Source organism: Penicillium canescens, assembly GCF_028828765.1.
Source record: "Penicillium canescens strain IBT 15451 chromosome Unknown utg000002l_segment0_segment0, whole genome shotgun sequence".
Classification (NCBI taxonomy): domain Eukaryota; kingdom Fungi; phylum Ascomycota; class Eurotiomycetes; order Eurotiales; family Aspergillaceae; genus Penicillium; species Penicillium canescens.
The window spans coordinates 3,385,724-3,412,344 of NW_026703964.1; the positions used below are offsets into that span (position 1 = coordinate 3,385,724).

At 49.7% G+C, this 26,621-nt stretch overlaps 10 protein-coding genes across 10 annotated transcripts; 6 read left to right on the plus strand and 4 right to left on the minus strand.

Annotated features, from left to right (window-relative positions):
- Window positions 1–1,707: 1,707 nt before the first annotated feature.
- On the plus strand, window positions 1,708–3,612 carry N7446_002482 (FAD binding domain protein; the record flags this gene model as incomplete). Its single annotated transcript, XM_058511231.1, has 4 exons — window positions 1,708–2,308; window positions 2,359–2,862; window positions 2,921–3,007; window positions 3,071–3,612. The coding sequence occupies 4 exons, from the start codon at window positions 1,708–1,710 to the stop codon at window positions 3,610–3,612; spliced, it is 1,734 nt and encodes a 577-aa protein (XP_058376767.1).
- A 395-nt stretch (window positions 3,613–4,007) lies between these two features.
- Window positions 4,008–5,615, plus strand: N7446_002483 (Major facilitator superfamily domain general substrate transporter; the record flags this gene model as incomplete). Its single annotated transcript, XM_058511232.1, has 2 exons — window positions 4,008–4,209; window positions 4,258–5,615. The coding sequence occupies 2 exons, from the start codon at window positions 4,008–4,010 to the stop codon at window positions 5,613–5,615; spliced, it is 1,560 nt and encodes a 519-aa protein (XP_058376768.1).
- Window positions 5,616–5,883: 268 nt separating this feature from the next.
- N7446_002484 (Gfo/Idh/MocA family protein) lies at window positions 5,884–7,521 on the plus strand (the record flags this gene model as incomplete). Its single annotated transcript, XM_058511233.1, has 1 exon — window positions 5,884–7,521. The coding sequence occupies one exon, from the start codon at window positions 5,884–5,886 to the stop codon at window positions 7,519–7,521; it is 1,638 nt and encodes a 545-aa protein (XP_058376769.1).
- Window positions 7,522–7,638: 117 nt separating this feature from the next.
- On the minus strand, window positions 7,639–9,602 carry pgmA (phosphoglucomutase PGM2). The gene is made up of 3 exons (XM_058511234.1): window positions 9,479–9,602; window positions 9,130–9,431; window positions 7,639–9,077 (listed from the first exon to the last, which is right to left on the minus strand). Exons 1-3 carry the CDS (start codon window positions 9,529–9,531, stop codon window positions 7,768–7,770), a joined length of 1,665 nt encoding a protein of 554 aa, XP_058376770.1. The 5' UTR covers window positions 9,532–9,602; the 3' UTR covers window positions 7,639–7,767.
- Window positions 9,603–9,807: 205 nt separating this feature from the next.
- N7446_002486 (oligoribonuclease) lies at window positions 9,808–10,799 on the minus strand. The gene is made up of 2 exons (XM_058511235.1): window positions 10,581–10,799; window positions 9,808–10,516 (listed from the first exon to the last, which is right to left on the minus strand). The coding sequence occupies exons 1-2, from the start codon at window positions 10,770–10,772 to the stop codon at window positions 9,992–9,994; spliced, it is 717 nt and encodes a 238-aa protein (XP_058376771.1). The 5' UTR covers window positions 10,773–10,799; the 3' UTR covers window positions 9,808–9,991.
- Window positions 10,800–10,922: 123 nt separating this feature from the next.
- N7446_002487 (uncharacterized protein) lies at window positions 10,923–13,621 on the minus strand. The gene is made up of 3 exons (XM_058511236.1): window positions 11,948–13,621; window positions 11,572–11,897; window positions 10,923–11,522 (listed from the first exon to the last, which is right to left on the minus strand). The coding sequence occupies exons 1-3, from the start codon at window positions 12,984–12,986 to the stop codon at window positions 11,130–11,132; spliced, it is 1,758 nt and encodes a 585-aa protein (XP_058376772.1). The 5' UTR covers window positions 12,987–13,621; the 3' UTR covers window positions 10,923–11,129.
- Window positions 13,622–13,932: 311 nt separating this feature from the next.
- On the minus strand, window positions 13,933–16,062 carry N7446_002488 (uncharacterized protein; the record flags this gene model as incomplete). The annotated part of the gene is made up of 5 exons (XM_058511237.1): window positions 13,933–14,209; window positions 14,272–14,386; window positions 14,441–15,828; window positions 15,896–15,970; window positions 16,022–16,062. The coding sequence occupies 5 exons, from the start codon at window positions 16,060–16,062 to the stop codon at window positions 13,933–13,935; spliced, it is 1,896 nt and encodes a 631-aa protein (XP_058376773.1).
- Window positions 16,063–18,471: 2,409 nt separating this feature from the next.
- On the plus strand, window positions 18,472–18,906 carry N7446_002489 (uncharacterized protein; the record flags this gene model as incomplete). Its single annotated transcript, XM_058511238.1, has 2 exons — window positions 18,472–18,689; window positions 18,780–18,906. 2 exons carry the CDS (start codon window positions 18,472–18,474, stop codon window positions 18,904–18,906), a joined length of 345 nt encoding a protein of 114 aa, XP_058376774.1.
- Window positions 18,907–21,548: 2,642 nt separating this feature from the next.
- N7446_002490 (glutathione S-transferase family protein) lies at window positions 21,549–22,623 on the plus strand. Its single transcript, XM_058511239.1, has 3 exons — window positions 21,549–21,749; window positions 21,806–22,011; window positions 22,067–22,623. Exons 1-3 carry the CDS (start codon window positions 21,619–21,621, stop codon window positions 22,438–22,440), a joined length of 711 nt encoding a protein of 236 aa, XP_058376775.1. The 5' UTR covers window positions 21,549–21,618; the 3' UTR covers window positions 22,441–22,623.
- Window positions 22,624–24,448: 1,825 nt separating this feature from the next.
- N7446_002491 (sugar porter family MFS transporter) lies at window positions 24,449–26,181 on the plus strand (the record flags this gene model as incomplete). The annotated part of the gene is made up of 3 exons (XM_058511240.1): window positions 24,449–24,533; window positions 24,588–25,113; window positions 25,182–26,181. The coding sequence occupies 3 exons, from the start codon at window positions 24,449–24,451 to the stop codon at window positions 26,179–26,181; spliced, it is 1,611 nt and encodes a 536-aa protein (XP_058376776.1).
- Window positions 26,182–26,621: the final 440 nt, after the last annotated feature.

Sequence of the window (26,621 nt, forward strand, 5' to 3'; positions counted from 1 at the left end):
TCGGCTATCAACAACAATGAGGACAGCCAAAAAGACTCGGTTAGTTTGGAAAATATTATCCTCGGTGCTACAGCTAAAGTGGGCTTGACTTATGAACCAACCTCTGGACATGCATGCATAGTTTGCTAAACTAATAAATAGCTATAACTTAACTAGTTACTTCCAACCTTGAAAGGTACGCCGTAAGTAGTATGACTAATAAGGTTCCCTCGGGCCGTGCCCGCTCTGTACAATCGCCCTATAGGAACTCGAGTTCTAATAGACCGTCTAATGAGTTACCTGGTAGGATAGGCGCTATACCATAGAGCAGTTCTATAACAAACACTCAATTAAAATGAACAGTTTGTCGGTTTCCTATCATCCGCATAGGTTCGTCTACAGGCACGCAGCCACAACCACACATCGAGAGTCCCTGCAGCAACCTTTTGTTGATCTTTCCTCCCTTTATGGATTCACCCATCTCCACGTTCGTCATTGCTTGGTTCTTTTCGCGATAGGTCTCATCCGTTCAGCTTCATCGGCCGCGGGAAAAGTCATCAGACCAATGTCATCACTTGCTCCTGGAAATATCCTTCAAGCGCGCGTTGGAACAACCGCGTTCTAAACTCTGTCCACGGAGATGAAACGCATATCTCCCGTTCTCCAATGGTGAGGTCATTCCACGCGAGAACCCTCGCAATGCTCATCAGCACCCCCAATGGCTCGTTATGGTGCATAGATTATATTCAGAATATCTAGACTAAAGCTGACTTTGCTATGTAAGACTTCATCAAATTGGCTTTCCTTAGCAATGAAACTTCCATGAGGAGCATGGGCCGTGAAATCCAGGCATATTCTATCATATTCCGCAGAGACGATTTACTATCATACCAGCCTAAACCCGCATTATTCGGGACTCCAAAAAATCGAGCATGACATACAACAGATCCCACTTTTTCGTCGTATTGGAGTCATGCCGCGGAATGAATGGCGCATGTACTCTACCGGCCTGTATTCCTCTATGTACTTTGCCATAGAGGAGGTATGCACCTCGGATGGGGACTTCATTAAAAAATATGACATCGAACTAAATATATACCTGATCATCTCGAGATGGCTGGCGTTGGTTGGTAAAGCGCCGCCAGATATCAAAAAACATAAGAAAGGGAACACCAGATTGATTGGGTAAATCAATCCTCGTTGATATCTTGATATTGTCTACTCTTCTCACCGTACACTTGTTTGAATGAGATTACACCTTCCGCAGAAGGTGTAGTTGCCTTCACTTCAACCATGGTATCATAAGGGTGGCTATCACCAATTTGTCGGGTCTTCAGATCCTGAATATAATTCTTTACTGAGTTAATTTGAATATTTTCATTATTTTGATGCGATTTCCAATGATCGCCATTGAACCCCAAGGTACTCAGTTGACAGCTTCCAATAGACTGTCAGATCCGCCTTGAGTGTGGAGTATGGGTCTTGTCCCGTTTGAGTATTGTATCATGCAAGCCCTAAGGACCTTGGGGAAGAGTACCTCGATGGCCATCTCGTGACACTGAGGACATTGTAGAAGGCCAAGTAAATGTGAGGAGTGCCAATGCCAATAGATTAATATAAAAGAAAGAGTATCCCCATTTTTCAAATCTCGAAGGGTTCCTTTTATCTCATTTATCCAGCCCTCATATCTCAATATACTATATCCACAACAACTTTACCAACCCCAAGATGTCTATTGAACCCCAACCAGCCCCTATCCACGATGTAATAATAATAGGCGCAGGACCCTGTGGCCTCGCCGTCGCCGCACGACTAGGCGAAGAAACCCCCTCGGCAGTCTTCACTGACGAAGAGCACCAACGCTACCACTGGATAAAGAAACACACCGGCCGAATGAACCTCGTACAAGCCCGACACAGCAAGATTAACGGCGTTCGGGCAAACAAATGGAACTGCGAGACGATGTGTCCCAGCGATAGCAAAGACAAAGGCCAAGATCGACAACGGCGTGCGTCTACAGACTCTGTATCTTCTGTTCCATCACTTTCCGCTTCCTCGACTACATCGACCTCGTCCTCTGTGTCAACTTTAGTACTTGATGGATCGGGAGATAAATGGATGCAACGATGGAATAATGCTTTCAAGACATTAGAGATTAAGCAGCTTCGCAGTCCGATGTTCTTCCATGTTGATCCTGGTGATCGGGATGGGATGTTGGCTTATACTCAGGAGACTGGGCGCGAGGGGGATTTGTGGGAGATTCCAGGTTGTGTTGGGAAGGAGATGAGCAAGCATAAGAAAAAGAAGAGAAGGCAGGGGGAAAGTCTCAGTAAGTTTACTTAAAAGGTTTCGATTCCTTTTGGTATGTCTCTCTGACAGCATATAGGCCAATCGGAGGCGAGATCGACGAACGAGATCGGAAAGATTACTTCTCTCCTTCTACGGATTTGTTCGCCGATTACTGCGCTTCGATCATTGATCGGTATGGACTCAATGAGCCGGGACAGATCTTGCAGCGCGAGGCTACAGGACTTTCTTATGACTATGTGTCTGATGGCTCGGAGAAGATCTTCACAATTTCCACATCTACTGGAGAGAAATTCTACAGCCGGGCTGTTGTGCTTGCCATCGGTCCTGGCGGTGCAGGAGTTTCAAAGATCTATCCGTGGAAGCCAGCAAATGATCAAGAGGGTGCAGCTGGATGTTGCCACAGCATGGAAATTAAGACCTTCCCCAGTCCTAATGTACAGGACAAGATCCAGCGCCGGCAGGAGACAAACGTTGTCGTTGTTGGGGGTGGGCTTTCTTCAGCTCAGATTGTGGACATGGCTGTTCGCAAGGGAGTCACCAAAGTGTGGTTTATTATGAGGTCCGGGATGAAGGGTATGTATATGCTTAGATGGACAGTGGACTTACGAACACAAAGCTAAAACGAATATAGTCAAACATTTCGATATCAGTTTGCCATGGATGGGCAAATACAAAAACTGGGAAAAAGCAGCCTTCTGGTCTGCCGATACCGACGAAGGTAAGCCCTAATTCGATTACATGTCCCTTCCCCCATATTCGACAAATAAACTAACTTATGTAGAACGCCTCGAAATGCTTCAAACTGCCCGCAACGGAGGCAGCATGACACCACGCTACACCAAAATCGTGAAACAACATGCCGCCAAACACCGCGCCTCCCTCCACCCATGCACAGTAATAAAATCACACGAATACAACCCCTCAACCCAAACCTGGACCCTAACAACCGACCCACCAATCCCCAACCTCCCCCCAATAGACTACATCTACTTCGCAACAGGCGCACGCACCGATGTCCGCGAGATGCCTCTACTACGCGAAATGAACGAACAATACCCCATCGAAGTCAAGTCCGGATTCCCCTGTTTAACAAACGACCTATCATGGCGTGAAGACGTGCCGCTATTCATGACAGGACGGATGGCATCTCTCCGGCTTGGACCCGCGGCACCGAATCTTGAAGGCGCGAGAGTCGGTGCGGAACGCGTAACGTGGGGTATTGAGGAAGTCTTGCACAAAGGGCGGGATGTTGGAGAGCAGTGTGAAGGGTTTTGTGGGCTTGGCAACCGGTATGCGTCGCTGCTTGGGGATAGTGATGAATGATGATGAATTTTGAATGGGATATGTCTCACGTGTGGCATCCATGTTGTTGCAAGGAGCAGTGTATTGCACTGTAGGTCGTTTAGTTTGTGCATGATTGGCAGTATGGATCCGTGTTCTTGGGACTCTTGTACGCTGGGCAAACTACCTGAATAGGTAGTTAGATCGGACATTCCTCCCTTCATTCCATCTTTAGTCACCAGTCATCTCATCGAGAGGCCGAGGATTAACCTGCGAAAGTCGGATGGTTTCATTAGGGGGAGGAATGTGGATAATCCCTTGTTCTGCTACAGGTTTTATAGTAATGATTGAAGTTTGTATAAATGGCTTGGCTTGGATTCTGCAGATTACACTTTCTCGTCTTATACTTGGTACAGCGTCAACATTGATAGAGCGCCATGACAGCGAAGACTGATACGGCTCCCCCAACGGAGCTTCCTCTGGAAGCATTCAAGCTTCTGCCCAACAACACGGATAAAAACTGGATCAAGGACAAGGGGTTACGGAAACTGAATCTTGGAATTCTGTTTATGTTCTCTACTGCTTCTTCGGCGGGTTATATCGCAAGTTTAGTTAACAGCCTGCTGGTATTACCTCAATGTAAGTGCTTCTATTGAGTTCATGAGATTGATATTGACCAAAAAATAGTCGCCACAATTATTGGCGGTTTGGACCCCAACATAATTGGTCTTATCATTGCCGGCACTTCTCTGGGAGCTTTTTTAGCATTCGTACCAGCGTCCTATATTGCAGATAAACATGGGCGCAAGATCTGCGTGGGACTCGGATGCAGTCTTGTCATTGTCGCAACGATCATTCAGACCATTTTTAGAAATCATTGGGCTTTCTTCAGTATGAGGGTGTTGTCAGGTGCGGGCATGGGCATTTCCCAAACTGCTGCTCCTCTCTTGGTAACTGAGATTGCGCACCCACGTCAGAGACAGACCGCGACCGCTTTCTATAATGCGACTTGGTGTCTGGGGGGAATCGGCTCGGCTGCGGTTACATTTGCAACTATCGCCCTGACGAACAGCTGGTCATGGAGAATTCCTTGTTTATTACAGGTGGCATATCCGATCAGTCAATTGATTGGTTTGGTGTTCTTTGTGCCGGAGAGCCCTAGGTGGCTTGTGTCGAAAGGTCGGAAAGATGAGGCTTTGGTTATTCTGGCCAGGTATCATGCCAATGGACGGATAGATGATGAGTTGGTTCAGCATGAATTCTGTCAGATTTGCGACACCATCAATGCCGAAGCGGCCCAGTCTAGAAACTGGAATTCCTTCTTCTCTTCAAAAGGCGACATGCACCGATTGGCGATTTGTGTATTGGTTGGACTGATGCAAGAATGGGCTGGAAATGGTAAGAAGCCCGAAGCTGTAAGAGACCACATGTTGACATATCCAGGGATCCTATCATATTACCTCGCACCAATTCTCGGCTCTGTGGGAATTACCAAAGCAGCAGACCAAGCCGCCGTAAACGTGAGTCTCCAAGCTTGGAACTTCCTCCTCTCAGCCGCAGGAGCGGTGGCTTCGGAGCGATACGGTCGTCGTATCCTCTGGCTCCTGTCCACAGCAGGAATGCTGCTATTTCTCTCCATTGCCACACTGCTTGCTGGTTTATTCGCCGAGCAGCACCTCGCAGCTGCAGGGATAGCCGTGGTGCCATTGCTGTTTATCTTTTTCGGCTTCTACGACATGGCGTATGCGCCTCTTTTCATCTCGTATCCGGCTGAGATCCTACCGTTTCAACTGCGTGCCAAGGGTCTTGCGGTTACATTGTCGGTCGATGCTGCTGCATGCTTCTTCAATCAATATGTGAATCCTGTGGCGTTTACTGCGCTTCAGTGGAAGTATTATTGTGTTTATATAGGCTGTCTGGTCGTATTCCTGGGGGTTGTGTACTTCCTCTTCCCTGAAACGAAGGGCCGGTCTTTGGAAGAGGTTGCGATGATTTTTGACGAGAGCGAGGAAGAGAATACAGACAGTAGAAAAGAAGCGATATAGAGTAGGGAAAACGGAATAAGTTATACAATGAAGCTATAGTTGCAGCCAATCAGGGTCCAGCCGATCTTGCTGATGTTTCCCCGCATGTAACACGCCGACTGCAACGTCTCTCTCGGACTCGCGTTGGGCTATATATATGGCTGCTCTGGCTTATTTGACTCTAACATATTAGTTTGATCAGAGTCAGTTGAGTCTAATCATCGGCATTTTCCATAAACCAACTCTACGCCCTGAATTCAACTCCAATTATCCCCGCATCCCTACAAACATGAAAGAACCAATTCCACCCCCTACCGACACCATTGCCGATTCCTCCATGCCAAAGCAGCTCCGCTTCCTTGTCATCGGCGCCGGATCCCGTGGAAATGCCTACGCCCGCGCCGTCACAACCGCAACACCAGGCGTAATCCACGCTGTCGCCGAACCCCACCCATTCAAGCGGAGTGAATTCGGACGAAACTACATCTGGGGCGAGGGAGCCCCAAGCGAAGGCCAACAATTCGCAGACTGGCGCGAATGGGTGCAATGGGAGACCAAGCGGCGGGCACAGGCACAGAACGATGAGACACGCGCAAGTGGAAACACACCTCCAGGCGTAAACGGTGTCTTCATCTGCACGTTAGACGAAACACACGTTGGAATTGTCCAAGCCCTGGCCCCTCTCAAACTCCATATCCTCTGCGAAAAACCACTAGCGCTCTCCCTAGAAGACTGCCTAACCGTCTACCGAACCCTGCAACCACCAGAAGGCGAAACCAAAACACCACGAGCTCCATCCAATATCTTCTCAATCGGCCACGTCCTCCGCTATAGCCCACACAACATCCTCCTGCGCAAACTCCTCGTAACAGACAATATAATCGGCGACATAGTCTCCCTAGAACACTGCGAACCAGTAGGCTGGTGGCACTTCTCGCACAGCTACGTACGCGGCAACTGGCGCCGTACCACCTCAGCAGGAGATGGCTCCCTCCTCACGAAATCCTGCCACGACATCGATTTCATCCTCTGGCTCCTCTGTTCCCCACCATCCCCAGAAACAACCGCCGCAGAAAACCCCCACAAACCGCATTTCCCACGCACCATCTCCTCAGCCGGAACAATGACCCAATTCCGACGAGCCCGCAAACCAAAAGCAGCAGGCACCGCAACAAACTGCCTCACCTGCCCAATCGAACGAACGTGCAACTACAGCGCAGTCCGAATCTACAACGACCGCCACCTGTCAACAGGACACACAGCCTGGCCCGTCGACATCGTCGCCCCAGATATAGAAGATGTATTCCGAGTCCAGGGCTCCAAGGCCGCTGAATCACACCTCCTCGCCCGTCTAGCCGAAGACTACGATACAACCACGCCTGACTCAACAATCGCCTCGAGACCATGGTACGGACGCTGCGTCTACGAAGCAGACAACGACGTCTGCGACGATCAAGTCGTGACAATAACCTGGGACGACGAGGAAGACGCACCGCACCGCCTCGCGAAAACGGCTTCGTTCCATATGATAGCGCCAACGGAGAAACAGTGTGAACGACGTGGTCGGGTCTATGGAACGAAGGGTGAGATCGCGTATGACAGTCATAGCATCTCAATCTATGATTTTGCCAGTGGGGAGACAACCGTTATTGATGTGCCCAAGCCGCCGCCTGAGAGGAAGGAGTCGCATGGTGGTGGGGATTATGGGCTTGCGAGGCAGTTTGTTAGTGCTGTTGAGGCGGTTGAGGTTTCAAGGGTTGGGGTTGAGGAGGCGCAGGCGAGGTTTGTGGGTTGTACGCTTGAAGAGGCGGTTCGGAGTCATGCTGTTGTTTTTGCGGCGGAGGAGGCGAGGAGAAGTGAGAGGGTTGTTCGTTGGGGGGAGTGGTGGGGGGAGAAATTGAGGGTTTCTGCGGATGGTTGGGAGTAAGATGGATTGTGGTATGATTTATGATTTATGACGATGATGAGATATGAATGATGGTGATCTATAAACTACAATGCTCAAGGCCCAAGCTCGTAAGAGGCTCAGTTATACTATAACAGCCTCTATCTCATGCCATCCTTGATATACTTTTAATTCTGCTATTCGATCATCATTTCTCTCGTTCAGACGGAACGGCAAAACAATTAAAGGTGATCCCCATCCAGCAGGTTCCACATTACAACCTCCAACTTAAGTCTTAACATCAGGCTCCTCACGGCCAACATACTCCTTGAACTTAAGCAGGTTAAGAGCAAGCGAGATGTTGTCAGCCAGGTACTCCTGGGCAGTGAGACCGAACTTGGACTGGTCAGCCTCGTAGCGCTCCACGTACAGACGGATAGTAGCGCCGCTGCTGCCGGTACCGGACAGACGAACGACGATACGGCTGCCGTCATCGAACTTGGCGTACAGGCCCTGGTTCTTGGAGACACTTCCGTCAAGGTCGGTGTAGGAGAAGTTGCCGGCGTCGGTGACCTTCCGGCCAGAGACCTTAGAGCCGACGAAGGAGCCGCTAGCGACGAGGCCGGACAGGGTGCCGACGACCTTGTTGGCACCATCGCTGTCGACATTCTCGAAGTCGTAGCGGGTGAAGAACGTGCGGCCGTAGGTCTGCCAGAACTCGTTCTGGATGGAGGCGATGCTGGGGGTCTCGTTGGGCTTTTGCTTGGCGACACCGGCGACGATGTTCAACCAGGCGATCACAGCCCACACGCCGTCCTTCTCACGGATGTGGTTGCTACCAGTGCCGAAGCTCTCCTCGCCACAGATCGAGATCTTGTTGTTGTCGAACAGGTTGCAGAAGAACTTCCAGCCGGTGGGGACCTCGTAGCTCTGCAAGCCCTGCTTCTGGGCCACGCGGTCAACAGCTCCGGAGGTGGGCATGGAACGGGCCAGGCCGTAGACTCCCTGCTTCTGGAAGTAGGGGATGAGCTTTGCGTGGTGGGCGATGATGGCCAAGCTGTCACCGGGAGAGACGAAGCTGTTGGCACCGTAGATCATGTTACGGTCTCCGTCGCCGTCACTGGCGGCACCGAAGTGCACGCCGTTCTTGTTGACGGCCTCGACGAGCTCGTGGGCATACACCAGGTTGGGGTCGGGGTGACCGCCGCCGAAGTCCGGCTTGGGCTCGCAGTTCATGGTGCTGCTGGCGGGCAGGCCGAGCTCCTTGACGAAGATGTCCACGCCGTAGGGGCCTGTGACACCGTGCATACCGTCGAAGAGGACCTTGAAGTCCTTGTGGGAGCTGAGGAACTCCTTGATGAGGTCGAAATCGAAGATCTCCTTCATCATGGTCACGTAGTCGGCGGTTGAGTGGACAACCTCCACCTCGAGGGAGCCATAGCTCTTGGTGCCAATGCTGGAGGTGTCGACATCAGGCACGTCAACGTACTTGTAGGAGGTCAAGGACTTGGCGGTCTCGTAGATCTTGTTGGTGATGGTCTCGGGGGCAGGGGCTCCGTTGTTCAAGTTGTACTTGATACCGAAGTCGTTGTCGGGGCCTGTGTAGTGTCAGTCAGCGTCCAAACAATCAAGACTGTCTCCATTACTTACCACCGGGGTTGTGACTGGCGGTCAGCAGAATACCACCAGTAGCCTTCCTCACGCGGATGAGGTTGCTAGCAGCGGGAGTGCTGAGAATGCCATTCTGTCCCACCAGGAGCTTCTTGACACCGTAGGCGGCACTGATCTTTGCGATCTTGGAGATCACCTCAGGGTTGTAGTAACGGCCATCGCCACCAATGACAAGGAAGGAACCTTCACAGCCCTCAGGGATGGAGAGGAGAATGCTAGTGATGAAGGACTCAGAGTAGTTGGGTTGCTGGAAGACCTTGACCTTCTTGCGAAGGCCGGAGCTGGGAGGAGGTTAGCTGGATCAATTGCAGGGCAGCAAGCAACATACGTTCCAGGCTTCTGGTCAGTGAAAGGCTGGATAGACACCGTCTGGACGGACATGATGGAATGAATTGGAAGAAAAAAGTGTAGAGAGAATGAAGGAGGGGAAGTTCACCGAATGACGGGAGGGGTCGTCATGTGTTTATCATCCCACTAGAACGTAGCTACATACTACTAGTACCAAGTTAGTACTAGGACTAGGTACAGGTACATCCACTTCCCACATTTCTACTGGTCTTAACATAAGTTATACCCAGCTGCTTTCGATCTACATTCTCTCATGTCCATAGAAACCTGTTGAACCCTTGCAAATTGCCCCGCAGATCTATTCCCGGGGTCCCAACGTGCCACGAAAACACTCCGAAGTACAAGATACACAAGTCTCAATGGCAATGGCAATGGGTATTCAAGCAATAGAACCTAAGAAAAAAGGGGTCAAATCCCCCAAACTCAACAACTACAGAAATAGACACACTGTCTAAGACATAAAACAATAGCGCGCAAGTAGACCCCCATCTAACTAAACAACACTACCAAACAACCGATCCCGATAAAACCGCATCTCCTCAATGCTCTCCAAAATATCATCCTTAGCAAGATGGACCCCCTTCTTAAGTGGTACCTCCGCCAAAAATTCGTCACTCGCCCACCTCCGCGCCGCCTCCTTCAACGAACTAACATCCAGAATGCGATAATGCAAATGCTCCAACACCCTCGCATAAGGCCCCTTTACCAGGAACGCCTTATCGGCGTGGACACTATTCCCGGCCAGTAGGGCAGTGCGCGGCGTGGGGACGTGAGCGGTGATGTAGGCAAGGAGGGCGTCGGCGGCGGTGGCGGCGGTCGTGGTCGAGGCGCGCACGGCGGCCGTGAGGCCCGTGCGTTCGTGCGTGTCGATGCACCATTGTGACATGTTCATGAGGGTTGTGTCTGGAGCGTGGATGATTGTTTCGAAGGGGGTAGTGTCGAGGAGGTTTAGGTTGTGGTCCGTTATGAAGCAGCAGATTTGGATTATTTGGTCGGTTTCGGCGTCGAGGCCTGTCATCTGGGCTTGGTTAGTGGGGGTTGGGATATGGATGTATGCGTCGGCGGGTGGGATTGGGACGTACTTCGCAGTCAATCCAGACTAAAGGATCTTTGGAGCGCGCAAGTGACATGATTGTTGGGCGGATTGGGTTGGTTTGGGGTGCTGTGAATGATCGGAGGTTTTGGTGTTTTGCGGGATGGTGGACTCGGTGGGGAAAGCTACCGATTTGAGCTACCCGTAATGTAGACAATGCGTATTTGCAGCTTCTGATCATGGGTAGGTTATCGTAGTCTGAAAGGAGAAAGTTTGAGGGTGGGAGAAAGCAGCCGAGCATAAATTTGGAGAAAACGGCAAACGGTGTAGGGCTGAAATTCAAATCTACGAAATTGAAATTTACAGAGTAATTTGGGTGATGTATAATCAAGCTGCTCTGAATAGATGCAGCAAATATATTCTCCTTCGGCATGCTCCCTGTAGTGTGGGTAGTGGACATAACGGCGTAATTGTAAAAGAAAGCAACAGCATTCACATGGCTAGGTATATGGCGAAAATGTCCCAACTCAACCCCTGGCAAATACGAGTGCTTTCCAGAGCTCAACAGCAAAAGCATATTCGCCCTTGTTTCATTGATCTACAGTTCCTCTTCAACGGGAGGTCCTGCTGACATCTCAGGTGTGAGACTGAGACTGTCTCCGAATGTCGCGGTGGAAGTTGACTTCGACTCGGGAGCTGAAGACCCCAGAACTTCGTTGATTCGACCAGAGGACTCGGCGATTCGACGTCTCAGGGCGTTTTCATCTGCTGTCGAGACACTGGCACGTTGCTTCTTCAATGGACTGCCAAAGAGCCCATCGGACAACTCCGCGGCGGGTTGAGAGTCGGAAGGCGCTGGTGCTGTAGCGGCGCCCTTGGGTGGTGTTGTTGAGCGTTCGGCCGGGGGCGTAGATCCGGATCCAGAAGCCGGGGTATCTGTAGAATCTCCGGCACTGCCTCCAGGTGGTTCGGCCGAATGTTGACGCTTCAGCTTTGTAATTGTTAGCGACAGACACATGCATAGTTGGTGTGGTACCTACCCGAATCTTTCGCATGCTCTCTGCCAGCTCTCCCTGGCGTTTAATATCATCCGGAGACAAGAAACGTTCGTCATCCTTGGATTCTTCTTCGTCGGCTTTTCCAAGAATGGGATTGTCCGTATCATCGTCATCGCTATCCATGTCATCTTCGCTCTTCTTGCCCTTGCGCAGCTTGGCTTCTTCCCGGAAATTGAGGAATCCAACAGATCCGCCAGCCTTGATAGGTCCAAGATTTGCGAGATCCGCTTGTAGTGACTTGCGCTTCGTGGCAGCAGGCGTTTCGGGTGCCTTGCAATCTTTCAAGATGCCCATCTTTTGCAGTTGGCCTGTGAACATGTTAAAAATAGTCAACAGTAAAGACACAAGGAATACTCACGTTCGCCTCGATACATGAAAGTAAAAATTGCATAGGGCTTATCAGTAGGGTCAATGCCAGTGACTGTCTGCGTGCTAATTGTCTTAGGGTCGAGTGTTTTGGGTTTGGCGAAACTCGTCGTGTGGTCAACATCGGCATCACCACCGCCATTGTTCTCTCCACCACCCTCCTCGTCGTCATGTGCATCAAACTGAGGCGAGTATTCTCCACGTTTGATCTCTCCCGAAGCCAGGACTCGGAACAAAGCAACCTTGATCTGTCCCGCTGTCTCCGGAATAGGGTCGTCGTCGTCAGAGTCGGAAGACAAATCATCGTCCGAAACATCCTCAAGAGGCGACTTCTCATCATTTCCGTATCGCATAATGCTCTTGGCCTTGGCGGGGTGGTTGGCCTCCATCTCCATGGCGGACTCACCCTCCTCGGCCTCACGCTTTATGCGTCGCTTCTCCATCTTTTGCCGGCGCCGTTCAATCTTGGCTGCCGCATCCTTACCTTCCAAATCTAGTCCATTCAGCCAGCGTTCCAGACCAACCTCGCGGAACAGGAATTCACGCTCGGCAATCCCCCCGCCTTCCGTGTTCGGCACACTGACCCAGCGCGAGTTGACCCAGGTCTCTTCGCCCCTTCGCAGCAGTGTAGCCACTTCTTCCTTTTGCCTGCCGTCAAAGTAGATGTATGCAGCAACAGTCTCGTTCGGCGAGTTCGTCAGGGCCTGGTAGGGTGCGACCGCTCCGGAGTATTGACCACGATCACCGGTCTGACCGGGCAACCCACCGACGACCTTTGGTTTCGGCGAGGGAGTGTCTGCGGTCGGCTTTGGGGTTGAGTAGGGAACATCTTGGCCGGGGTTGAGGAGGGTGATTGAAATAGCAAAGGTTGATTGTTCCGCCTTGCCGGTCCCCGATTCGGGGAGTTTGGGTGGAGGGACGGGGATGAAACAAGCTATCCGCGAAGCTCGGGACTGGCGTTGAATCGAATACTCTGAAATCGGCCCATCAGGCGTATGGATGCTCACGGCGAGACCCTTGAAACAAGGCATTGTGGGAGGGGTAACAGGTGGGCCGTACTATGAAGAGGAAGAGTCCGACGAAGGTGCAAGGGCCTGGATTGCCCCACTAAGAAATACAAAAAATTCGGGCAGGGAGAAGAAAAGGGTCTGATGCCGGATAGAGAACAAGCGGAGAGCTTCCTTCTTTAATTTTATTTTTTTTCCTTGAGAGGCGAGCGTTAGGCTATAGGGAGGCGGTCAAGGTGTGGGTTTCGACTCGGAGGAACCCAGCAGCCCACAGTAGTCCTCTGAGCTCCACTGCAGCTGCTGGTGTTTGTATTGGGAGGCTGTTCGAAAGGAGGGTCACGATGACGGCGATGTGGCTTTCTGGAGACCGGTGGGGGGTATCAGGTGCGGAAACCAATAAGTTGAAGTCCACGATCGCAAGTTGGAGGTAGAAATGACCAAGGAATGCCAAACAGGGCGCCTGTATGGGAAGACAGGAAAGAAAGAAAGTCAGGACCCCTGTGAGCTTGGGGGAAGATGAGGGGCGGAAGTGGACCAAAACATATCACGTCTGCGCAGACAACCCCGAACCCCACGTGATACACCTTAATGTTGCCTGCTGAACTGCGATAAAGTGCCAAGTGACTTCGTGTTCATGACCCAAAGCTTTACTATTGTCTTTTGCATTCCTTTTGGATACCTCAGCTGAGTATACAGCAAAGGTCATGCTCAACTGTCATCATGCTCCACATCACCTGATTCCCCGGCAACCATGGATCCGTCGAACCAGTGGAGTCTCATACAAACCGTAAGACTTGATATCAGTCTCTTCAACAGAGATTTAAAAGCAATACCAGGTACTCCAGTCATAGTGGCCAAAATTTGTAGTTATTTACTGTTCAACTAAATCCAGGAAGTTCACAGAAAGTCTAGCACTAGGACTAAAAAAGAAAAAGTCATATAAAACATTAACACTAGGGCCAAGTCCAAATTACGACTTCTCATGTTCAGATACGACACTAGTCGTCTGCACTCCCTTAATGACCTCGTCACCACTGGCAATGGTATCAAACTTATAAAGAGGTTCCAGCACAACATTCCTGCGGAAAATATAGCGCTTGAACCAGTAAGGAAGCGCCTTGGTAACCTGGTACTTCATATGAACGCGCGTAGGAACGGCAAAGATGTAATCGAGCTCTTCAAGGGTGCGCTGCTTTGTCTCGGGGACCCAGAGGAAGATCATGATGAGAGCAGTTACATTTAGACCACTAAAGAGCGAGCATTAGCCTTGTCCTGTATGATAGCACCAAGTAGAAAGTTCAAAACTTACGCATAGAAGCCAAATGCGCCGGTAGCTGTCATTGTGTTAAGCATAGGAGGGAATGTGATAGATAGCACAGCTGCCCATCCTAGACAGGTTGCCACAGCCCAAGACATGCCGACCTCTATAATCAAGGGTCAGTATCTCGATGAACCAATCAGGAAGAGATAATACATACCACGATGAGAGAGGGGAAAGACCTCGGCCGAATACGTAAAAGGCACAGGCCCTTCACCAGGCGAGTAAAATGCAGCAAACAAGAAAACGAAGAACGCAATAGACGCCAAATGGGCCTTTCCATCGGGGACCCAGAAGCAAAATGCAGCACCAAGCAGTGTCCATGTCATCTGCGGGAAGGTGAATAGCAACAGAGTCCGACGGCCATAAGTGTCGATCGTCCAGATGGCGGGGAAAGCAAATAAGAAGTTGACCAAGCCGAAGCCCCAGGAAGCAAAGAGAGCCTGGGTGTCATTTGCACCGGCATTGGAGAAGACAGTGGATGAATAAAAGGCCACAATGTTAATACCACACATCTGCTGGGCGATCATAACAGTAAAAGAAGCAAGAGTTGCACGGCGAACACGGGGAATAGTGAAAAGCTCGATGAAGCGCTTGACATAGTTGCTCTCGCCAATCAATCCCATTTCAATCTTGATCTGGGCGTGGATGTAGTAAAGATCACGAGCAGCCTGCAGGGGTGTATTACGGAGACGGCAGAGAGATCGGTACGCCTTGTCCATTTCGCCACGTCGAATATACCAGCGAGGTGACTCAGGGCAGAAGAAAACACCGATGAGGAGGGGGATAGCGGGAATAAAGGCCGAGCCCAGCTGCAGACGCCATGAGAGAGCACCTGTATCTTTAACCGCAAGGTTTGCGCTGAATCCGAGGAAGATACCAAATGCTGTCCAGAGCTGCCAGGACATCACTAGACCGCCGCGGATAACAGCTGGTGTATTCTCGGCGCAAAAGATTGGGATTGTTGACGCCTTCAGTCCCATTCCAAGACCGAGAAGCAGACGAGTCGCGAAGAGTTGTTCCCAGGTTTGGGTTACTGCTGAGCCAATGGGTGCAAGGACACAAAAGATGGAAGAGATGAAGATTGTTCCACGGCGGCCAAGAATGCGATTGCAAGGATCAGAGAGCCAGCAGCCGAGCACAGCACTGGCAATATAAGGAGCAGCATTGACGACGCCGACAATCCATTGGTTTCGATAGGCGTTAGGGTTGTCTGTTTCGGGTATACCAAATGCATCGGGGAATGACAGATTTGCGCCGTTAGAGCCAGTCTGGTCCCAGCCTTGCACTGCTGCTCCAACAGAGCAGAGAATGATGGTGAAGTAGAGGGCCCTGGGCTGGCGCCACTTGTGAAGGGTTTCGTCACGCAGTGCGGTCAGCTCGGTCTCGGTCAAGTCTGGTACTGACTCGAACTCAGTGGGAGAACGGGCTACCAGAGCTCCTTTTTGTAGTTCTGGTAGAATGTCCGTCACGTTGAACTCCTGGGCAAACTCCTCGACGTCGCGTAGGACTTGGCTTTTGGTCAAGTCGGCCAGTGGGTTCTTGATTCTGCATGGTGTTAGTTATTTGATGCTTGGTGTAGCATTGTTGCAAGCGAGTACTTTGGTGAACATACTTGGCGGACACATTGTTGTGAAGGTCGACTTGCTGGACGTATCCTTTCTCGGCACTGTTTTCATCGTTGCTAGAGCTAGAGAAAAGATCAGTATAAAGATGTGTGAGTTATATCTGCAACACTCACCGCTGGTCGCTGCCCACCTGGCTGATGCTCTCTTTCTCCATCTTGAAAATTGAGGATACCAAACTCAGGTTCACCTCTAGGGAGAATCAAGTCCTTTAGAGTGGACAAGGCCTAACTCGTTTTGCTCGTACAGCCTTGGGGTAAGAAACAAAAGAATTGGAATAGTAACTGTATAGTAATTGTTCAACCACTTCAGAAGTAGTCAAACTTCAGAGACAAGGAGATTCACAGTGACTGTCCCTGTTGAGGGGAAGTCCCCACCTTTATACTCATCCAAGGTAGCATCTTGTGCCGCTAGACTAAATCCATTGGGTTGAGATATATCAGATCTACTTCCCAAAACGGATATCCGGGGTGTTGCGGGGTGCCCATGGGGAAATCTCGATTCCAGGAAGTCTTACCCGGACACCCTCATGAATGCTACATCGGCACAGAAAACCCATCTGGAGTAAAGTGGTCCACTTGCCTTGCATGTGGCCCGTGAAAATGTTTTCGCTGTGGCGCCCCAAGTCAACCGGGATCCCGGTCAAGAAAGTCAAGCCCGTTTTGAGGCCGAGGGCAAACTTAATTTCGCCGAGTATTTCTATGCTTCAGCATTTCTCCCAATTGCTCATGCGGCAAAATGTATGCATATTCTAGTTCTGCAAGCCATTCAACCATCCAACCATCCAACTTGACTCTGGTCTGACCAAAATCCCCATGGGCTTCCCAGTGAAAAGTTGGAAGGCGAAATCAGGATCGCCGCGCGTTCGGGATGGCGTTTCCAGGCGACCGAAGCCACAATCTAGTGTAACATAAAGGTACGGACGGACTGCTTTGAAGTCTCTGATTTGCTAGAAAGTTTGGGTGGTGGCTAAATAAAGCTAAAATAGGCTTAGCTAAAGCCAATCCCTGCAATATCGCTTTGCTTTGAGACTTGAACTCTCACGTGGCAGAAAACAAATGAATTCGACCGCATCCGGGCAGTCCAACTTGAGAAGGTAACTACAACTACAGTACAATCACAATGTATCGTATCACCATTTTGAGTGAAAGATCAGTGGAAATCCGGGGTTGTGCGGGGTACATTTTCGACTGTCGATCTGCATTGGGTTAAGCTCGATACCGCAACCCACTTTCTCTTTTGATACCTCAGAATGCTTCGGAGCGTCACAGTCCGGCAACCCGTGGATCGTGCGGGAAATATCAAGCGACGCCTGGCGAGATCATTCTCGTCCCTGTTCGAGAACCTTTTTGCCGTTCTTTCGCAAGAGTCCGTGCCCGATCCTCAATCATGCCGGTATTCTGCGAGCCGTGTGCCCCTTTAGCCTTACGGAGCTAGACGTCCGCAAAGGCTCAAACGGGCGCTGAATCGGGATACCCCACTCCGACGTCTCCCCATACATGGGGCGAATGATTGCTCTCACCAAAACGGAACATGGAAAGACCGCGTCATCATTCGCAAGCTGCCATTTCCGGCGTGCTGAGGCTCGTGGGGAACCCCATCCCGCAGTCTAAGCTCGTGGCAAAGCCATGTGGGGATCGACTGCGATTTACCCCAATCCGTCCACCCCTTTGTGGCTTTGGGGATAGACTGATCTCTCGCTCTACCCCAGTCATGACGCATTGACCGAACAACCTCCGAGTCATTGTCATACTTTCTATTTCAAGGCAAGACAATGCCGAAAACTGGCTAGTCCGTTATGCATATCGCCCCGGTTCCGGATTGGGAATACTTATCTATCCTATGACTGCTGCATTTGACATGACAGATGCAAAGCCTTTGGGTGTTAACTTGGACTGCATTGATGGTTGTTTGACTAATGACGTTTTTGATACAGAGTTTGGGGGATGTGGCATGGTAGCATTGCTGATTGATCCTTTGATCTTGATCCTTCTACTACCACCCAAGTATCATGCTGATCCCCTATCCTCCGGAAACAAAGTGTTCTGGTGAGTGCTCACAATATCCATTATTATCTCTGATAGCGGTGTATAGCTCTATGTTTGGTGTGCCCTGCTGCAAGGGAGTAGCCTGCATGTTGCACCCCTCTCGATTGTGGATGGCTATATTCTTACATTAATTGACAATCTAGGTACTCAATTGTTCTTCTTGATGTGTACGTTGCATCCAGGTGAAAGGAACATGCTTTGACTTTCGATCATTGCGTCTATTGCCCACACAGCTTCTCTTTGTGGTTTCATCGTGCTCACAACGTCCATATTTGATCTTGCCCTCACATCACCCAAATACACTCGACCGACGATCCTTTCACGCCCATTTTATGATCCGCGTGATTCTTTCTCCTCGTTCTTTGATGGCCTCGTCGAATTGCACAACGAGACCCTTCACAGACAACGGCCGCCAGCTTGCCATCACGGTCAAAGATGTGAGCTCCATGGTACTCGAGGAACACCATCCTAATCTCTGTTTATGACTTGAACATCACGCTAGTGTCCAAAATGGTCAGATGAACCCGGAGTTGAGGAGCCTGATGCGATATGAGCCCGGAGCAGCCGTTCTCCGCCCAGTCATGGTGCCCGACTGGTACACCGCTGAAGATGCCGACGCTGGTAAAGATGACTTGGCAGACCATGACAAAACCGCTGATAGGAGGTTCGAAGTCAGTTCCATCTACGACAGCGTCAGCACGGGTCTTCCACTAGGAATTCGTAATCAAGGAGCTTGGTAAGACAGCGACAGCCCTGGACTTGGTACATCTTTCTCTACGTGTCTCAAGTCACTGTGCTGAACGCTTGATCTCTGACTCTTGGTGAGCGGATCAGACTCCGACGTTGACGAGATCGATGACTTGGAGATGACCGGTAATACCTACGCCTCGGGGAGGAAGAAGGATCGTCTCTGTGGTGCAAGTACCACAGGCCTACTAAAGCTACTAGCATAGGTATGTCTCTCTGGTTACAGCCTTGGAAGCTTCTTGAGTCCTTCGAATGGTGTCATGAAAGACCTCGTCGTCATGGGTCATAGGGGAAAGAGCACACCCATCACAATCAATGTAGCCTTACCAGGTCTGTTAGCTTGGCTACGTGACAGACTATCAGTATCTCCACTTACCCAAAAGCGGGTGGTGACCCATTCGTGGCCACCTGGAATTCCGAAGCAGCCTGAGAAAACAATATCAAACCGTGCAGAGGGGGAGGGATGATAATATGCGTGCTAGCAGAGAAACGAGGACAGAGAAGATACACATCTATTAGCAATGCAAAGCGTGCAAATGTAGCCAAATCCCTGTTACCAGCAGGATTAAGGAGGAACGTGGTAACTCTTGCCCCGCTGGCTCAGCGGTATAGTGCGGGCTACTTTGAGATTCGTCCGAAAGTAGTTTCGATACGGTTGTGAGGAGAGCTCCCGGGTTCGAGCCCCATGGAAGGCGGTTTCTGTATTCATTTACAGATATCGTGCGGTGCGATGCTTTAACGTCCAAGCCCGGCGTTACAGCATTCTTCCTGACCCGGCGGGATTCCCCTCCCTCACAGCAGGTTTAGACCTGGTTTGACTTGGCTGTGCCTTCACCTATTACAAAAGAGAGCTAGGGCCCTCTTTTTCTATCTCATGTTTTTTTTTTTGTTTTTTTTGGCTTGATTGGTAGACCTTGATGCTATTCGCAAATATTCCCCTTTTGGTCGACATTCTGGAAGTTCGTGCCAGAGCTCGCACTAATGTACGGGAACATGCCGGAATGATTTTCCACTCCTTCGAAGCTCGAAGGCAAGCATAAATTCCTCCTGGGTTCATTCCTTGTGGGCAACAATGGGTTCCACGTTGACAACCCTCCCGAAACGGAAACAGCCGAATGACCTGCGCACGTGAAGCCCAATCATCTTTCACCGCTCCCCTGTATTCTTCTCCTCTTCTTGCAGCATCTCAGTCGGTATTACCTTGAGGAATGAATCACTCTTGCTGTTGATCCCCTGGATCCCTCTGATCTAGCCTTTGTGTTTTTTTTACCAAGGATCCAAACAGTAGTGACCCCTTTCGACCCCAGAGTTTTCCTCATGCTCCTCGCAGTGTCCTGCTTTACAGTGTCTAGTTTCAATGAAATAGAAGGTAGTGAGCAGTGGCTAGGACTTATCCATGATATATCTATCCCAAGGTGGGGCCGGATTAGGTTTCGGCGCGTGCCCCACTATTTGAAGAGCCTCAACACCAAATCTCGCGTCCACATTGTTTTCTATTCGATCTTTTTTTAATCTCTCTTCCTTGACTCTCAATCTCTCCCCTCTATAGCTTTTTCTTTTATATAATTATCTCTGTGTTTCTTCCACCTCTCTCTATTTCTTACACTGCTGGGTGAGTATGAACCTCTCAAAATTTACGTTATAATGTACCAAGTTCTGTTCGGAATCTGACATTACTAGCACATGTATATCAGAAATTAATATAGCAGCCAAGCACGTCCCTGGCCGAATGTAAGAGTCTAGGGTCGGCTTCAATATGGCCGTTGCCGACCCCGCGCTTATCGAGGGGGAGCTCGACCACGTCATTAGCGCGAGCTCCACGAATGAGGACTACGTCCTGAGCTCCTCTGGGGAGCCGTGAGACAACCCCAAAACTATCAGGCCGCGTTATCCGAAGAGGAAGGTCATGAGAGATACATCTCTCTCTTCGGGTCTCTTACCTCGCTAGCTGTGAAGACAAGACATGTGAAGACAAGACCTGACCTCCTCCTCATTACGATGAAGCTTTTACATACGTACAAAGTCTACAAAGGTATGATATACGGACTCCGATACCTGAAGCGATATGACGATATCGGCATTATTCTCGGTAAGATTGCTGACCTCCGATTCATGGCGAACGCCGGCGCCTCTCACGCACACTGGCATAACGGCAAATCCACCGAAGGCATCGTGTGTTGGTTTGCCGGAGCTCTGATCGTGTGATCACCAGCGAGGCAGGCCGAAGCTGGTCCGAAATCGCAAAGCTGCGCGCGCGTCTTTCTAATTGAAGCTATGGGTTGCTAATCTCTGTTCCTCGTCTATCGCGGACTTTTCCAATCTGTACTGAATGTAATGTTAAGAAACACAAGTACAAGATACGCGATATAAGGTGTCCTTGATAATATGACGTTTCTCAGTTACATTTCCTGCAGGACATACACTACGCCGAATTTGCCGAAGACGAGGTATGATCCCGAGTCCTATGTTGTTCGCCGCATCACACGCTGACGTCGCACAGTCCATGAAGCTTCGAGAGGCAATCGAGTATGAGAAAGCAGATTCTCGTGGTATCATCCAACTCAACACATACGGAGAGGCTCACCGTCTATCGGATATTTTGCATCTAAAACAGGGGTCATCCATTTGCTTTTGCAACATATATCAATTACATACTGTATTCAATCAGTTACAAATCCCATGGTTGATTACAAACGGGTCCAAGGTGCAAATTATATGCATGCACTTGTGTTTAGATGGGTGACGTCATAACCGACCGATAGCTCCGAAAGTCCGTGGGAGCTGACAAATGGACGGGGAAGTCTATAATAGAATTGGTTTGCAAGCAGAAAAGCATCTTCCCCCCAATGTTCTCTCGCAGCTTACGAGCAGCATCTCGACTCCCCAAGGTTTCATCTACATTTGCTCCTTATTCCACAATGTCTTCCAACATCACGCTCTACACCTGGCCCACGCCTAATGGCATCAAGGCCTCCATTACCCTCGAGGAACTCGGTCTTCCTTACAAGACTGAGGGAATTAACATCAGCACTAATGTTCAGAAGGAAGAGTAAGGTCCCGAGGAACGCATATTGTGACAACATGCTGATAAGAGTTATCTTGCAGCTGGTTCCTAAAGATCAACCCGAACGGCCGCATCCCCGCTCTCCTCGATGGCTCACAACGTGTCTTCGAGAGCGGTGCGATTATGATCTATCTGGTTGACAAGTACGACACCGATCGCAAGATCAGCTACGCTCCGGGAACCTCTGAGCATGTCGAACAGACCTCATGGTTGATGTTCCAGATGGGCGGTCTTGGACCTATGCAGGGTGCGTGGTGACAGATCAAGCCATCTTACAGCGCCGATCTAATACTATTCAATAGGTCAAGCCAACCACTTCCGTCTCTTCGCTGGCGCGCGCTCCGACTATGGCATTAACCGATACATCGAAGAGACGAAGCGACTTTACTCTGTCCTCGAATCTCGCCTCAAAGAGAGTCCTTACCTCGCTGGCTCAAAGTACACTATTGCTGATATTGCGAACTTTTCCTGGGTTCGAAATGCTCCTGTCTCTTTGGAGATTGATTTGTCTGAATTCCCCGCGCTGAAGAAGTGGGTTGACGAGATTAATAAGCGTCCTGCTGTGCAGAAGGGTGTGGATGTTCCGCAAACTGGCAGGACTCCTGAGCAGTTGGCTGAGTTGTTCCAAAACTGTCGAGCCAAGATTGATGGTATGACCAATTCGGATAAGCACTAATTGGACATAGCTGGGAGAGTTAGCTGGGAAACTCACAGGTCTATTGTTTGACTGAACATTCATTGTTCCGTGATTTGTTGAGGTCTCACTTTCGTCGCCCAAGTTACAAATCTGCTATAGAAGAAATTACTAAATTTTGATCCAATCCAATCTAGCTGATCTCAAATAGGACACTGTTGTTTGAGGCGTTGTCCTTCCAGCTATAAAGGGGCTTGTCTCAACGAAATAAAGCTAAATCAGTATCCAAAGAAGACCTAAAATCACCGGACTCTTCAAGTCAAAAACGAGGCCTGGTGAGATGAATGCTATATTATATTCCCCAGGTATAGTACCTGATAACCGCTTGGTCCACTATCTCTCTATGCCCACAAGTCCTCCGCATTTCTTTTGGATAATCGCTCCACCAGCGAAGAATCCTCTCTACACCAGTCAAACACCATTCCTACCCATGGGTCAATACCCACCTCTTTAAATCTTGTGTGGGGCCAATCAGTTACAAAAACAACTCGAATCTTCCCTGCAACTTTCAATATCTCACTGGCAACGGGCTCTAGATCACTGATATCATGCATGTTGCCGATTTTGTACGGTGCGGAAAGTTTCGCGATGGTGTTTCTTTCTTCGAGGAATCCTGGTAGAGTGTATGGGTCTCGGGTCTGTGCGTAGACTGTCTGCTCCGATAGTATAAAATGTCCGAAATGGTCGATGCACAGGCGGGGACTTGCAGCTAAGGTGCGATACTCTCGACGATGACCATCGCATATAGTGGAACAGATAACTGGCCAATTGAGCGGTCTGATAGCGTCGGCGTATTGTTGTAGCAGACCCTCAAGCTCACTATCTGTCAAAGACTTATCGATTGACTGGAGATCTACTCGTACTCCTCGGGCGCCCATTTCGTGCCACTTATGCAGCTAGGAAGGGGATCCAGCAGGCAGAAGTTATCGTTGCCATAGATGGGAGGCTGGACAAGAACAATGTCTGATATGCTCATGGAGGACTCAAAAGCAATGGCATGGTCAAGATTGTGTGGTTTATTAGTGAAAGACAGTAGTATATGTATGATTATGTCTGCTGCTTCAGCTATCTGTCCAAATGCGCTGCTGCCAAATCCGTAAGTCTTAGCCAAATAAGCTCTCAGATTATTTAGCCATGAGACTGGTCTCGCAAAGTCGAGATCATAACACCCACCCTCCCAATGGGAGACAGAAACTATCATAGTGAGAAATACAAAGGCCCAGCATCAAATACATCAGCTGTATCCTGAACGTCGCTTCATATTCCCAGGGTAAGAAACACACACTGGGAGGCAACAGCCGCCAAGTAAAATTTACAACAAAGCTTTTGAGGCAGAGGTGGTCACTCCTGTCGGCCAACTTCCGAAGAACACCCCTTCCCCAGATTAACATCCCTGCAAGTTCCCCATCTCCACGGAAAATCTCGTCGCTTATTTTTATTAGGATCTCCATCGCCAAGTCGAGGACATAGCAGTAACAATGGAAATTATACGCCATGTTATCGCAGTAGCTCGTACACTCGGTCAACTTCCGTCGAACCCTCTAAATTGACTAGGCCGACTCGACATAGTCTGAGAAAAGACGTTATCTCTTTGGTCACGCTGTGTTGTACAGGAGGGGTCGTTGACTGCCTTGGCTCAGGAAGGGATCTGAACCCTTCAGTTTACCAGTACCTTCGCACCTTCATTCCCACGAGCAGACCAATCCGCGGGCGTCGTCGGCAGATGTAGCTACGTAACATTCCTCGTTTCCCCTCCTGTGGTCTAAATTCTGAAGCGAAGCCTCCAGAGTTCGTGCAGCTAGTTCGTGATCCATGTCAACCCCCGTGGAATATTGTCGCTTGCAAGTCTTTTCCCACTTCCGGGGGATATAAAAGTGCAAAGGTGTACATTCAATCATTCCGATATTCCTTCATCCGATTTGCAGACGACAGACTTCAAATACGCTTTTTCCCTCTGCGCTTGAAAGGCGTATTTATCGTGCTAGCCAACATGGTTCTCTTCAATCGTCTGGGGCTGGCTGACACTCCTCGGGAGGCCTTCAATTATCGGCTGTTTTGGTCTGTGGGAGTCTTCGGTGTGTATACCGGTAGAATTTCGGTACACGTTGCTAAAAAGAAAATTATTATAGGTATCCTTGGAGCGGGTAGAGGAATTGACGAGGGCCTAGTTGGTGGCATGATCACGATGCGAAGCTTCAAAGACGAGTTTCCATTAGAAGTAGGTTCTGCTGAAGAGATCGCCAACCGTGAGTCCACTATCACAAGTATGGTGCAACTTGGCTCTATCGGCGGTGCTCTGTTGGCGTTTCTTCTGTGTGATCGAATCGGTCGTGTGAGGTCGCTTCAAGCTCTTACCCTACTTTGGGGCCTCGGCTTCGTGATTGTCATTACCAGCTTTGGCAACATTGGACAGATTCTCGCTGGCCGATTTTTGGCCGGCCTCGGGGTTGGTATGACCACTGTGGTTGGCCCGACATATTTAGCAGAGGTTGCTCCCAAGGCAATTCGTGGTATGTTGACAAATATCTTTGCTGGTGCTGTGTACTTCGGTGTCATGGTTGCCTATTTCGCGAATTGGGGTTGCTCTGAGAATATCTCGGATGCTTCGCGTTCTCAGTGGGTTATTCCACAATCGATTCATATCATGTTCGCAGGGTATGTAACTCTCCTGTCTATAACTTGTCCCATGACATCCCACAGACTGACATATTTTTGGACGCTAGAGTCATCTTCCTTGCATCTTGGACCGTCCCAGAAAGTCCTCGCTTCCTTGTAATGAAGGGAAAAGATGAAGAAGCTCTTACGAATCTTTGTACACTACGTCAGCTCCCTATCGATCATCCAAGTATCAGTTCTGAAATTCTCGACGTCCGTGATCAGCTGGAACGGGAACAGGAAAGCACCCGAGGCTCTTCATTCTACGGCAAAGTAAAGGAACTTGTCACGGTCCCGGCAAACCGCTACCGTTTGATGCTGGGCATTATGTCGCAGCTACTCGGGCAATGGTCTGGCGCGTCAGCAATCACCATTTACGCAACTAGCTTCTTCGCTGCACTTGGTAAAACTGGCAGAAGCGAACAGCTTTTCGCCACATGCATCCTTGGTGTTGTTAAGTTTTGTTCCGCCTACATTTGTGCATTCTTCCTCGTTGATTTCTTCGGCCGTCGTCGCTCCCTTTACACGGGAATCCTATTGCAAACCGTTTCAATCTGCTATATTGCCATTTACCTGGCCAAGGTTCCGGCCTCGGCGCATGTTGATGCTGATACAGGCGGCATTACGGGGTCTGCTAAACGCGCCGGCATTGGCGCCATCGCAGCTATCTATCTTTCTGGCTTTGGCTGGGCAATGGGCTGGAACTCATTCCAATATTTGGTCAATGCGGAGATATATCCCAGTCGTCTGCGCGCCATTGGCTCATCCCTCGTTATGTGCATCCATTTTGCCAACCAATTCGGCAACACAAAGGCTGTTCCTAGCATGGTCATTGCCATGACGAATTACGGCTTCTTTTTCTTTTGCACTGCAGTTTGCGTCCTGGGCTTACTGTGGGTTTGGTTCTTTGTTCCTGAGACTGCAGGAAGGAGTCTTGAATCAATGGATGCATTATTCTCCCTGCCTTGGCACCAAATTGGCCGCCATGGGAAAGATCTTTCTCCTGGTGGTATTGACCACTTCAACGATAATGATTTAGAGAAACCTACCGTGGTTCACCGCGATTGACAATGGTGTAGGATGATCTAGAGTTTGTCAAGCGAGAAATTTAAATTCATTCGTTACTTAACTTTACCGAGAAAACATATCTTAGATAATACAGGTATCGAAGACACCAAAGTAAAGCCGAGAAATAGCTACGTTGACTTCGCCCAGCCTCTAATCCATCTCATCGTTCAATCCTAGCATATCACGTGTCTGATCTCTGGCCAAGATTCTTATGACGTGGTCTTTGGGGCCATAACAGTCATTTTTCTCAAACATACGAGCTAGGGAGAGTTCCACAATGGTTCACTGAGGTACATCTTCGTGCTAGTGACGGTGGGATTATCAAGTTGAACTCTTATACTGACAATGTACATCCTAGGGTATTCCCTTTCCCTCTCTTTTCCGCCCTTGCGTTCGCCCACGTGTGCGCAAGTACCAAAGGTTCCTTTGCCTTCTACAAA

Bases quoted from the DNA above. Each gene is read 5' to 3' on its own strand.
- pgmA (XM_058511234.1), bottom strand. From the start codon at position 9,531: ATGTCCGTCCAGACGGTGTCTATCCAGCCTTTCACTGACCAGAAGCCT. The intron at 9,432-9,478 runs GTATGTTGCTTG...ACCTCCTCCCAG, and splicing joins ACTGACCAGAAGCCTGGAAC to CTCCGGCCTTCGCAAGAAGG. The intron at 9,078-9,129 runs GTAAGTAATGGA...GACACTACACAG, and splicing joins CGCCAGTCACAACCCCGGTG to GCCCCGACAACGACTTCGGT.
- N7446_002486 (XM_058511235.1), bottom strand. From the start codon at position 10,772: ATGATCAGAAGCTGCAAATACGCATTGTCTACATTACGGGTAGCTCAA. The intron at 10,517-10,580 runs GTACGTCCCAAT...AACCAAGCCCAG, and splicing joins TAGTCTGGATTGACTGCGAA to ATGACAGGCCTCGACGCCGA.
- N7446_002487 (XM_058511236.1), bottom strand. From the start codon at position 12,986: ATGCCTTGTTTCAAGGGTCTCGCCGTGAGCATCCATACGCCTGATGGG. The intron at 11,898-11,947 runs GTGAGTATTCCT...ACATGTTCACAG, and splicing joins TTTCATGTATCGAGGCGAAC to GCCAACTGCAAAAGATGGGC. The intron at 11,523-11,571 runs GTAGGTACCACA...ACAATTACAAAG, and splicing joins AGAGCATGCGAAAGATTCGG to CTGAAGCGTCAACATTCGGC.
- N7446_002490 (XM_058511239.1), top strand. From the start codon at position 21,619: ATGTCTTCCAACATCACGCTCTACACCTGGCCCACGCCTAATGGCATC. The intron at 21,750-21,805 runs GTAAGGTCCCGA...GTTATCTTGCAG, and splicing joins ACTAATGTTCAGAAGGAAGA to CTGGTTCCTAAAGATCAACC. The intron at 22,012-22,066 runs GTGCGTGGTGAC...ACTATTCAATAG, and splicing joins CGGTCTTGGACCTATGCAGG to GTCAAGCCAACCACTTCCGT.